The 13,350-nt window shown below is 43.0% G+C and overlaps 1 protein-coding gene, 1 non-coding gene and 1 pseudogene across 4 annotated transcripts in view; all 3 read left to right on the forward strand.

The window, feature by feature from the left end:
• LOC124968837 (small nucleolar RNA U13) lies at positions 1-106 on the forward strand. The gene has a single exon (XR_007105868.1). It is a non-coding gene; the product is annotated as a small nucleolar RNA U13 (small nucleolar RNA).
• Positions 107-3,390: 3,284 nt separating this feature from the next.
• Positions 3,391-4,992, forward strand: LOC124965250 (actin-related protein 2/3 complex subunit 2-like; annotated as a pseudogene).
• Positions 4,993-12,811: 7,819 nt separating this feature from the next.
• Asap3 (ArfGAP with SH3 domain, ankyrin repeat and PH domain 3) overlaps positions 12,812-13,350 on the forward strand; it is a 43,967-nt gene continuing 43,428 nt past the window's right edge. For 2 of the 3 annotated variants that reach the window (XM_047520561.1, XM_047520578.1), the window contains exon 1: positions 12,813-13,230. In XM_047520561.1, the coding sequence (XP_047376517.1) occupies positions 13,102-13,230 (129 nt within the window). In that variant the 5' untranslated portion in view covers positions 12,813-13,101. Of the gene's footprint in view, positions 13,231-13,350 lie in introns of all 3 variants that reach the window. The other variant, XM_047520571.1, reaches the window with a different exon arrangement.

A 13,350-nucleotide genomic window follows, 5' to 3' on the forward strand; every position in this document is an offset into this window, starting at 1 on the left:
GTCCTTTTTGGTGTACAAGCATGATGACTGGGTGATTACACTGTTGTTTGGGGTGTGTCCCTCCCTCCAAACCCCATTACAACATCAGCACATTACCTGTCTGATGTGAAAAAAATAGAGTTGTTAAGCCTAGAAGTGCAATCTATGTAGAGTGTACCCCACATACCCCAATGTATACAACACAGTTGCCTGAACTACAAGAAAGACCCCACTCTTGTGAGACCTAAAGGGAAAGTGGAATCCTCATCTGCAAACTCTGAAATTGTACATACTATATCAAAGAACACTAATCATCATCAAAGAGTTAGCAGGAAAACCACACTAAAAACCCACATGGAAGGGGCTGGGGAGATAGCTCAGTCGGTAGAGTGCTTGCCTTGCAAGCACAAGGCCCTGGGTTCGATCCCCAGCACCCAAAAAAAAAAAAAAAAAAAAAAAAAAAAAAAAAAAAAAAACCCACATGGAAATATACTGAAAAATTTAAAACAATGTGATATCCCAGAAAACTTCATTTGGGGGGGGGGGTACAAGGGATTGAACCTAGAGGCACTTAACTACTGAGTCACATTCCCAACTCTTTATTTTTTATTTTGAGACAGGGTTGCTAAGTTGCTGAGGCTGGCTTCAAACCTGCAATCCTCCTGCCTCAGCCTCCCAAGCTGCTGGGGTTACAGGCATGTGCCACCACACCCAGCTCCCAGAACATTTCACCTAGAGAAAACTATGCCCTAAAAAGGCCCACGTATAACAGTGAAAGAGAAATCCATCCCAACAGATGCACAAATCTCAACACAGGAACACAAGAAATATGAACAAGCAAGGTAACAACACCTCCTAAGGTTCATAATTCACCAGCAACAGCCTCCAAAAATACTGCAGTGGTGAAATACCAGATAAAGAGTTAAAAAGAATAATTATAAAATTGATCAATGAATTCCAAGAGAACACAGAAAAACAATGAATTCAGGAAATCAGTACAAGATATGAATAAAAAATTCAATAAGAAGATAGAGATATTTAAAAAGAACCAAACAGAAATCTTGAACATGAAAGGCACAATAAATCAAATAAAAGATTCAGTTGAGCTGGTCTTGGTGGTGCACACCTGTGATCCCAGTGGCTCAGGAGGCTGAGGCAGGAGGATTGTGAGTTCAAAGCCAGTCTCAGCAACTTAGCAAGGCTCTCAACAACTCAGAAAAACCCTTTCTCTAGACAAAATATAATAAAGGGCTGGGGACGTGGCTCAGTGGTTAAGTGCCCCTGGGTTCAATCTCTGGTACCAAAAAATAACAACAATAACAACAACAACAAATCAACTGAAAGTCTCTAACAGCGTATACCATGCAGAAGACAGAGTGGCCAGTCTTAAACATTCAGACAGTAATAAAGAAAATAGGTAACCATTATCAGAATAGACAAGAACTCTAGACAACATTAAGAGAGCAAGTTTAAGAATCACTGGAATCAAAGAGGGTTGTGACATGCATGCTAATGGCATGAATAACCTCTTCAGGGAAATAATAATAGAAAAATTGCCAAAACTTGGGAATGAGATGGACATCCAGATACAGGAGTCATTCAGAAGTTCAAATAGACAAGATTAAAAGAAAAAAAGAAACTATGTGCAATACATTATAATTAAAATGCCTAACAAGGATAGAATTTTAAAAGCCTCAAGAGAAAAACATCAGGTCACATTTATAGGGAAGCCAATAAAAATTACTAATGATTCCTCAGCACAAACTCTAAAATCCAGGGGAATCTTGGAAAATAACCAAGATTGCTTTACACAGCAGGACTTTCCTTCAGAATCAAAGAAGAAATAAAAACTATGCAAGATAAGGAGAAACTAAATGAATTCATGGCCATTAAGTTGGCACTATGGAAAATATATAAAGACATACTAAACACAGAAGAAGAAGAAAAAAAAAAAAACAGAGTTCATGAATGGACAAAACTCATTTGAGGACTAGCTAAGCAAATGAGAAATAGGACCAAATTAAATATTAGAAATAAATCAAAATGGCAAGAATTAATATATCTATATCTCTGTCTATAATAACACATAATATGAATGGTCTCAAATCTCTAATTTGAAGACATACACTGGCAGAATGGATTAAAAAACAAGACACAGCTATATGTTTTTTGTGAGAGACTCACCTTACAGGCAAAGATAGTCATAGGCTGCAAGTAAAAAGAAGAACAATATTCCATGTAAATGGAGCTCAAAAACAAGCAGAAGTAGCTGCTCTCATACCCAACAAAAGACTTCAAGTCAAATAGCTAGATTGTGGAACCAATCAAGATGCCCTTCAATTGATGAATGGATAAAGAAGCTGTAGTATATATACACAATGGAATATTACTCAGCCATAAAGAAAAATAAAATTATGGCATTTGCTGGTAAATGGATGAAGTTGGAAAATATCATGCTAAGTGAAATAGGCCAAGCCCAAAAAACCAAAGGCTGAATGTTTTATCTGATAAATAGATGACAATACATAAAGGGGGGCTTGAGGGGGAGAGAGAAGAATGAAGGAATTTTAGATGGTGTAGAGGAAAATGGGGTGGGAAGGGGTGGGAGAAGGAAAGAGAGTAGAATGAGACAGACAGTATTACCCTATGTATATGTATGATTATATGAATGGTGTGAATCTACATTGTGGACAGCCATAGAAATGAAAAGCTGTACCCCATTTGTGTACGATGAATCAAAATGCAGTCTGTAAAAAAATTTTTTTAAAGAAAAAAAGACTTCAAGCCAAAATTAATCAGAAGAGATTAATTAATTAATCAGAAGTTCACTTCATTGGAACAATCCAACAAAAAGATATGATAGCAAATACTTCAATATATCTAATTACATAAAACAGACACTGTTCGACTCAAAGATTCAGATAGAGTCCAGTGCAATAATACTGGGAGATTTCAACACCCCTCTCTCACCAATATATCCAGACATAAACTCAATAAATACTCTTCATATCTTAAAATATTATAAATCAAATAACCCTAACAGACTTTTGTAAGAATACTTTATCCAACAACAGTAAAATCCACTTTCTTCTCAGCTGCTTATAGAACTTTCTCCAAAACAGACTATACCCTAGGCCACAAAGCAACTCTTAGCAAATACAAAAAAAATTAATTAATTCCTTGCATCTTATCAGATCATAATGAAATGAAATAAGAATTCAATGCCATGCAATCAGTATATGTGTAGGCCAGCTCATACGTCTTCACCTTCTTCCTCCCTGGGTCCCTCTCCCCTTCTGCCTAACCTCCTACCCCACCCAGCCTCCCTCTTCAGGGGACAGTAGACCATTCCCTCCATCCTTCCCCTCATTACCCACTCTCATCCACCCTTGTAGGGCAGCCTCCACCACCATGATCCTGCCAGAGGTGAACAATCACTTCATTAAAGAGATGTTCATGCTCAAGTTTGAGAACACATCTTCTGGAAACAAACCAGAAGCAACAGAAGTGACATCATATTTCTATTGTAATCTCTAACATATTTCAAATCCTAATGGAGACAAAGCAAAAGTGATGGTTAGTATTTATTTGAAATTCTACAGGGAACTTCAGGTACATGGTGCTAATGAGTTATTAAAGAGGATGTATAGGAGTTTCTTTTTCTTCTCCTTCTCCTTCTTCACTAAGGATTGAATCCAGAGGGGCTTAACCACTAAAGCACATCCCCAGTACCTGCCTCCCTTTTTAAAAATTTGTTAAATTTGTTTAATTTGCTTAGGGACTTGCTAAGTTGTTGTGACTGGCTTTGAGCTTGTGATCCTCCTGCCTCAGCCTCCCAAGTCACTGGGATTACAGGTGTGCACCATCACACCTGGCTACAGGAATTTCTTGATAAATCCAGAATCAGGATATGTCTCTTTGTCATACAACCTTGGAAATCTACCAGCATTCAAGAATTCCACTGTGCATCAGGTTGGCATATTGAAGTGAAATTCTTTTGCTTCTATCTTTGAGAAATACTTCCAATTTCAAGAATAGAGCCATGAAGGAGAGAACAGGGCAGATGTCCATTGGAGAGATGACAAGAACATGTATGTTGAATCTAAAAAGGACAGAGTCATGGGTAGTTTTCAGTACAGAGTTTGACAATGTGGTCAATGGAAAGGTGCCCACGCAGGAGTTCAAAGAAGCATGCAGAGCCAGTCAGACAGCCACCCAGTGTCGGGGTACCCGGGACTCCCAGCCTTGGGCACGGTCAAGATGGCGCCTGGTGCTGAGCCAAAAGCGGTTGGCTATACAGTATTAGCTAGTTAACAATGTGATTAGTGCATGCCTCTCTCGTGTGCCTATTCTATACCTACAGCTGTTCGCCGTTTACCTCGTGTACTCTCCCTTGATTGGTTGAAGTGTATATAAGCTTGGTAACTTCCTGGGAGGAGTAGTAGAAGCGAGGAAGAAGAGTGCGAGCGAGGGCGAGAGCCGAGTGGGAGAAGCGGAGTGGCCGAAGCAGGCGTGAGCCGAGCAGGAGAAGCGGAGCGACCGGAGCAGGCGAGAGTTAAGCAGAGGGAAAGAGAGCGAGAGAAAGAAAAGAGAGAAGGGGATAGAAAAGAGGGAAAGAAAGGAAGACTGTGCACAATAAACTTCCAAAGCTTCAGACGTTTGTCGTGTCTCTCTCTGCAGGCAGAGGGAACGCGATAACCCAGGTCTTCTTTAGCCACAGGGAACCTCCTCTGGAACTGAAAGACAGATGCTGCTGTGGTGACAAGGTCAGCTACATCACCTTTGTGCTGTTCCCTCACCACACCAAGGCCAATGCTCAGGACCACGCCATCACCCTGATCCTCATGTTCTGGGACCCCTGCACTACAACATCAAGTGCTAAGGTCTATATTCACATTCACCCATATTTGAGCAAAAACGTCCAACTTCCTCAAGGTGCTGAACGGTGCACACCCAGATGCTGAGAAGAAAGAAATGAAACCAGTAGCAGGGAAGATGTTTTCATCCCGCTGACGCTTAGGAATGGAGAAGTGCTTGGTGATCGCAGGCTGGACTGCTTGCCACTGGATAATCAGGTCGCATCTCTCCAGGTTCTTAGGGATCCACCATTTGGGTTCCATTTTGTATGCACTTAAAAAAATAATCTGCGGAAATGAACTGTGCTTGAAAGGACTTCCTAGTTCCCAAGAATTAAAAAAAAATTCCACTTAATCAGCTTAATTCCTTTTCTTTTATCTTCCAGGCCTCACTCCCCTTCCCTCCCACCGTCTTTTCCAAGCTATTGTAAGTTACCATATGCTACTGGTAATGAGTTGCAGGATAATGCAGTCTTAACTTGTTTTCTCCTAGGTAGTTAAATTTAAACCTCCTCTGTCTAAAGAAATGTGGTTGGGGAAATTAATAAAATCTATCTTAAAAAATAATTAAGACCAAGAAAACCTACAGAGACTACATAAACACATGAAGATTGAATTAAATACACTTTTGAACAATGACTGGGTAGTAAAAGAAATCAGGGGAGAAGTTTTTAAAATCGTATAATCAAACAAGAATAGTGATATAATATGCCAGAATCTCTGGGAGACTACAAGGCAGTTTTAAGAGAGTTTAGGGCTATGAGTGCCTATATAAGGAAATCAGAGTTCATTGAATTAGACAACAGGGAATGAAGAGAAGGGAGGGGCGATGGGAATAGGAAAGACAGTAGAATGATTTGGACATGACTTTCCTATGTCCATATATGAATACACATCCAGTGGAACTCCACATCATGTACAACCACAAGAATGGGAAGTTATACTCCATGTATGTATAATATGCCAAAATACACTCTACTGTCATGTATATCTAAAAAGAACAAATTAAAAAATCAGAAAGATCTAAATAAACAACCTAATGATGCATCTCAAGGATTAAAAAACAAGGACAAGTCAACTATAAAACCAGTAAAAGGAAAGAAAGAAGACCAGGGCTGAAATCAATGAAATAGAGAATTAAAAAAATACAAAGAATCAGTGAAATGAAGAGTTGATTCTTTGAAAAGGTAAAGAAGGCTGATAAACACTTAGCCAAACTACCAAAAAATTTAAAAATTATAGAAAGAGAGAAAATCCAAATTAATTAAATTGGAAATGAAAAAGGAGATAATACCACAGACATCACAGAAATTCAGAGGTTCATTAGGGACTATTTTGAAAACTCATACTCTAATAAACTGGAAAATCTAGAAGAAATGGAACATTTCTAGACACATCTGACCTGCCAAAGTTTAACCAAGAGGATATTGAAAAAACTCAAACAGAGCAATAACAAACAATGAAACTGAAGTACTGATAAAAAAGCCTTCCAACAAAGGAAAGCCCAGGACCGAATGGATTCTCAGCTAAATTCTTACTAGACCTTTAAAGAACTATTGCCAATCCTCCTCAAGTTATTCCATAAAATAGTAAGAGGTGGAACACTTCCAAATTCATTCTGTGAAGCCAGAAGTACCTTGAGTTTTTTTTGTTTTGTTTTGTTTTGTTTTTGCGGTGCTTTCGAGGCAAGCACTCTACCAACTGAGCTATATCCCCAGTCTTAGAAGCACCTTGATATCAAAACCAGATAAAGACACATCAAGAAGAGAAAACTACTGACTAATATCCTTAAAAAACATAGATGCAAAAATCCTTAATAATATATTAGCAAATTGTATTCAAAAACATATCAAAAAGATTGTACATCATGACCAAGTTGGTTTCATTTCAGGAAGAAAGGATAGTTTAACACACAAATCAATAAATGCAATTCACTATTAATAGAATTAAGAACAAAAATCTCGTAGTCATCTCAAAATATGCAAAAAAAAGTCTTTGACAAAATTTAGCACCAATTCATGATAAAAACACTGACGAAAGCAGAGATAGAAGGAACTTACCTCAACATTATAAAGGCTATGTATGACAAACCCAAAGTCAACGTCATAGTGAATGGGAAACACCGAAACTATTTCCTCTAAAATCCAGAACAAGATAAGGATGTTCATTCTCATCACTGCTATTCAATATACTAGCCAAAGCAATTACACAATAGAAGGAAATAAAAGAGGCACAAATAAGAAAGAAAGAAATAAATTATTACTGTTCACAGATTATATGATCCTATACTTAGAAGATCCAAAAAGTGCCCCCAGACTGCTAGAACTAATGAACAAATCTAGCCAAGTAGCAGTTTACAAAATCAATATGCAAAAATCAATAGTTTTCCTATACACAATAATGGATTTGATAAAAAAGAAATTTGGAAAACAATCCCATTCATAACAGCCTCCAAAATAATTAAGTACCTAGGAATAAATCTAACCAATGAAGGACCTCTAAGAAAATCATACGAAAGAAATGAAAGAGGACACTAGAAATTGGAAAGACCTCTCATGTTTATGGATAGGCAGAATTAATGTTGTTAAAATGACCATATTACCAAAAGTGGTAGACAGATGCAATCCCCATCAAAATACCAATAACATTCTTCACAAAATTATAAAAAAGAGTTCTAAAATTCATTTGGAAGAAGAAAAGGCCCAGAATAGTTAAGATAATTATAAGACAAAAAAATCAATGGTAGAGGTATCACAAAACCCAACTTCAAATTATACAAAACTATTGGAACAAAATTCAATGACAGCCAGGCATGGTGACCCAATTCTGTAATCCCAGCGGCTCTGGAGATTGAGGAAAGAGTATCAAGAGTTCAAAACCAGCCTCAACAACTTAGCAAGGTACTAAGCAATTTAGTGAGACCCTGTTTCGAAATAAAAAGGACTGGGGATGTGAGTCAGTGGTTAAGTGCCCCTGGGTTCATTTCCCAGAACCAACAAAATGAAAACAAACAAATAAAACACTCTCCATGTTACTGGCATAAAAACAGACACATAGACCAATGGAATAAAGACCCAGAGACAAACCCAAAGCACATGTAGTAGATACAGTCATCTGATCCTTGACAAGGGCACCCAAAAAAGTCAGACCATTTTTTTTTTTTTTTTAGGTCAGACTTTTAAACAAATGGTGCTGGGAAAACTGGTTATTGGTCTGTGGAAGAATGAGACTAGATCCCTATCTCTCACCCTGCACAAAAGTCAACTGAAAATGGATCAAAGATCTAGGAATTAAACAATAAACTTGCAAGTGTGAGTAGAAAATGTAGGGTGAACACTCCAAAATACAGACACAGGCAACAACTTTCTCAAAGGAGCTCCAGAGCTCAGGAAATAATACCAAGAATTAATAAATGGGAAGGTATTAAATTAAAGAGCTTCTGGGGGCTGGGGTTGGGGCTCAGTGGTAGAGCGCTTGCCTGCCACGTGTGAGGCACTGGGTTCGATCCTCAGCACCACATAAAGATAAATAAATAAAACAGAGGTATTGTGTCCATCTACAACTAAAAAAATGATTTTAAAAAAGAGCTTTTGCACAGCAAAGGAAACAATTAAAAACACGAAGAGAGAACTTACAGCATGGAAAAAAATCTTTGGTAGCTACTCCTCTCACAGTTAATTAATATCCAGAATATACAAAGAACACAAAAACTTATGCAACAAAACCCCAAATAACCTAATCAATAAATGGGCAAATGAGCTAAACAAACCCTTCTCAAAAGAAATACTAATGGTCAACAATTATAGGAAAAAATGTTCAACATCTTTAGCAATGAGGGAAATGCCAATCAAAACTACCCTGAGGGGCTGGGGTTGTGGCTCAGTGGTAGAGCGCTTGCCTAGCACGTGTGAGGTACTGGGTTCGATTCTCAGCACCACATATAAATAAATGAATAAAATAAAGGTCCATCAACATCTAAAAAACAAAAAAAACTATCTGAGATTAGTTAGACTGGCAGCTATTGAGAATATAAACAATAATAAATGTCGGCAAGAATGTGGGAGAAAAGGAACACTTTTACTGTTGGTGGGATTGTAAATAGGTACAACCACTATGGAAATCAGAGTGGAGGTTCCTCAAGATTAGGAATGGAACCACCATGTGACTCAGTTACACCACTCCTCAAGAATTAAAGTCAGCATATGATAGTGATACATGGATACCCATGTTAATAGTAGCACAATTCACAATAGCCAAAAATTGAAACCAGTCCAGGAGCCCATCAGTGGATGAATGGATAAAGAAAATGTGGTATATGTACACAATGGAGTTTTATTCAGCCACGGAGAAGAATAAAATTATGTAATTTGCAGGAAAATGGATGGAACTTGAGAGCATTGTGTTAAGCAAAATAAACCAAACTCAGAAAGTCAAGGATTGTATGTTTTCTCTTAAAAATGGAAGCTAGAAAGAAAAAAGGAAAGAAAGAAAAGAAAAGAGGTCAGGGTGGGGGTGGTGCATGTCTCAAAAACAGAAGGGACATCAGTAGAGTAGAGGAAAGGGACCAAGGGGAGGGAAGAGAGGAGGGACAGGGAGATACTGGGAATGATATTGACCCAATTATGTTGCTATGTTATGTGACTGTATGAATATGTAACAATGAATCTCACTGTTATATATAATTTTAATGCACTAATTAAAATGGGAAAAAAGTTTTCAATCTTCTCTGGGTTCATGGAAGCACAGGTACCTCTGGAAGAGCGCCAAACCATCAGTGACATTGGTGGCATCTGAATCATGAGGCTGAGTAGAAGATAGCCAAGCAAAGAAGCTGGAAGAAGAATGCAGGCAGAAGGAGCAGCCTGCACCAGAACCGACAGGTGACAAGAGCAGACAGGTGGAAGCCGGGTGCCCTCAGGAAGTGCACAGAGGCTGGTATGGCTCAGGGGTAGCACTCCCCCTGGGTTCAATCCCCAGTACCACAAATAAATAAATAGACAAGACATTTGTCATTGGATTGGAGGCCCATCTTGGAGGGTTTGTGGCCTTCAGAGGAGCACAGACTTGATCCTGGGGGTAAGGGTCCCTGTCTGCCCTCATCTGCCCTTGTCAATCAACAATCAATCTTCATTTGCACTAGGAACAGAAATTCTCCACTCTCTGGAGGTAAGGCTAAGACTTACCTCCAGAAAGTCGATTATAGAGCAGTAGAAGCTGGGACTCTGACATCAGAAAAACCTAGATTTTTTTTTTAAACAGTATAAGAAATCAAACCCAGAGTCTTGCACATGCTAAGGCAAGTGCTCTCCCACTGAGCTACACCCCAGCCCTTAAACATTTTTTTTTAAATTTTGATACAGGCTCTCACTGAATTGCCCAGACTGACCTCAAACTCTCAATCCTCCTGCCTTGGCCTCCAAAGTAGCTGGTATTATGGGTGTGTGCGACTGTGCCTTGCTGATAAACCTGGATTCTAATCTCCTTGCCACTCACTAGTCATGTGACTTTGTCAGTAAATAACACCGACTTGACCCAGCAGATGTTTTTATATGCCTACTGTGTACCAGATGTGGGAACAATAACACTAAAAAGTTAAGACATACTGTAGTAATCCAGGTAAGAGATGACAGTGGCTTGAATCAGGATGATAGCAGTGGAATGATGAGGGATGGTGTATTTGTGATATACTTTGGAGGTAGAGCCAACAGATTTCCTGATGTAGGCAAAGAAAAGCATCAAGAATGCTCTCCTGAACACTGGAGAGCGGATGGAGATGAGAAAGATAGGGGTGTATGCTTATATGTACACACGTGTGGCTTAAGAGGTTCAGGGAGAGAAGTCAGGAGCTCAGTTTTGGATACATTAAGTTCAAGATGCTGTTAGACTTTCAGGTAGAAATGTTAAGGAGGCAGTTGGACACAGGAGTCTGGAGTTCAAGAGAGAGGGTTTAGGCTGGAGCTGTAAGTTTGGGAATCATCAGAACCTAAATGGTATTTCAAGTTATGGAGCTGAATATGTTTATCAAGGGCGTGAGCTTAGAGAGTGAAGAGGAAATCTGTGAGGTAGCTCAGGGGTACAGAGCTTACCTAGCATGCTCAAGTCCCAGGGTTCAAACCCCAATACCCCAAAAAGAAAGGGGGAAAAACAAGAGTGGGGCAGAGATGACCAAGGACTTAAGTATCAAGAAATCAGAAAGATCAGCAAGAAGATCAAGACCATGCGATGTCCTGGAGGCCAGGAGATGGAAGTACAGCATGGAGAAACCGCTGGAAGGCACAGCAAGAGCCTTGGCCATGACTCAGCAATGCGGAGGTCACTCATGACCTGGACAGGGCAGCTTCAGTGGTTAAGGAGAGCAAAGGCTACTCATCAGGAGCCTAAGAAAATATTGGCGTACAAGCAGCAGCCTCCATTCCCCTTTTCCTACCTCCTTGTTCCCCGACGGAAGCCGTCGGTGAGGCCTACCCTCTCAGGATCTCCACACTGCTTCCCCTGCTATCCTCCTAGTCTCTTTCTTCCTTACCGTCATATCATTTTTTGGCTTAAAACCCTGGTTGGTGCCGGCCGGAGAGTGCACATCTAAATCACAGCTACTAGGGACCCTAAGCCAGGAGGATTGCAACTTCAAGGTCAGTCTGGGCAATTTAACAAGAAGACCCAGTCTCAAAACAAAATAAAATAAAAAGGCCTGGGGATGTAGCTCCACGGTGGAATGCCCCTGGGTTCAATTCCCAGTACCACAAAATAAAAAACAAACCCTGGATGGTTTTGATTTCACGTACAACCGCCCTGGAATTCCTGCTGCTGTTCCCCAGGGCTTCACCCAGAGGTCTCCCAGGGCCTCTCTGGCTCATTTTTCATGCCCTCCACTGCTCCATTCCTGTAATATCTGAATTCTCTTGACACACAGCAGTTTGTCAATGACCCAGATCAAGCACGATAATCCAGTGATAGCAGACCATTGTTCAAGTAGTTGTTCCTCATTCCTGTAGTGAATAATCGTATGCAGAGATGGAGAAGGGGTCTGTGGATTACTAAAAACCAGGGAAGCAATTTATCTAACTGCACACAGTTGGGCAACAGCAGAACCAAGACTGGATTTTGGGTTTGTCCCCACTCCAAAAACCATGTTCTTTACCACGGGCTTCCCTGCTTTTGTCCAGAGGACCTCAGTCTCCCCAACTAAACCTAAATGGGTTTCTATGTTGAACCCCATTTGATCCCTCATCCACCCCGGTGGATAATGAGGCAGTTGAGGTGTGAAAGGCACGGGACAGAACCCAGGAAGAACGAAGTTGTGGGCGAGGGAAGAGGGCAGGGTAAGCGGGGGTAGACTACTGAGCACTATGGGGTCCAACATTCTTTACTTGAAACATCACAACCACATGGGCATCAAGCTTTCCATTTTACAGCTAAGAAAACTGGTTCGGGTAAGAGAAGTGGTGTTTCCAAAGTCTCACAGCTAGCCAACGGCGCCGGGTCACACGGTGCCCCGCGGCGGCCCTGGGTAGCAGGTGGCGGCCCTGGGTAGCAGGTGGCGGCCCTGGCCAGGCGCAGAACTGAAGGCGCGAAGTGCGGGTCCCGGGACCCGTGACTCGAGAGGTGCCGGGTGGGGGTGAGGCCGAGGGGCGAGGTCCTGGGGACCGGGAGCGGATCAGTGGAGGGGGAGGAGGCTACGGACACCAAGGAGGGGCGCGGGGATGGGGCCGCGACCGGAAAGGAGGACTTGGGGGACTCGAGAGCCCAGCCGCCGCGAGCGAGCCCTGCAAGGGCCAGGCGGGAGGCGCGCGCCGCAGCTGCGAGGCGGCCGGGGGCGGGGCGGCGGCCGGGGCGGGGCTGGAGGCGGCACGGTCGCGGGGGCCGGGCGGGCAGTTGGGCCGGGGCCGCGAGACCTCGGGGGCGGGGCCGGGAGTCTGGCCAGCGGACCGGGGCGGGGCTAAGGGAACGGGCGGCCGCGGCGGAGTTCTGGGGGACCGGAGGCCCTTGAGCACCGGGTCTAGGAGTTGGGCGAGGGGCCGCGGGCGGGGCTGGCGCTTGGACCAGAGGCCCGGGAGCCCTCGGGAACCGAGCCCGCGGCGCCGGCGAGGGGCCGGGGGCGGGGCTGGAGGCCGGGGCGGGGCGGTGGGCGGGGCGACAGGCCCGGGGGCGGGGCGTGCGGAGGTTGGGACGGGGCCCGCGTCTGTGGTGAGGCCGGCCCAGCGCGGTGCAGCGTAGCGCCCCCCGCGTCCCGCCCCGGCAGCCCCGGCGCCCCCGACCAGCGCCCGCCATGCCCGAGCAGCTCAGCGTCGCCGAGTTCCTGGCCGTCACCGCAGAGGACCTCAGCTCCCCGGCTGGAGCCGCAGCCTTCGCCGCCAAGATGCCCCGATGCCGGGGGGCGGCGCTGGCGCGGGAGGAGGTGAGGGGGCCGAGGCGGGAGGGAGCCGAGGTCCTGGCCTTGACCTTCACGGGCGCGATGGGAGCTGCTATGGCCCTCCGCTGGGCCCCAGAAACCCGCCCCCTTCCCAGATCCGTGGGA

The sequence above is a fragment of the Sciurus carolinensis genome, chromosome 1 (genome assembly GCF_902686445.1).
Source record: "Sciurus carolinensis chromosome 1, mSciCar1.2, whole genome shotgun sequence".
In the NCBI taxonomy this organism is placed as follows: Eukaryota; Metazoa; Chordata; class Mammalia; order Rodentia; family Sciuridae; genus Sciurus; species Sciurus carolinensis.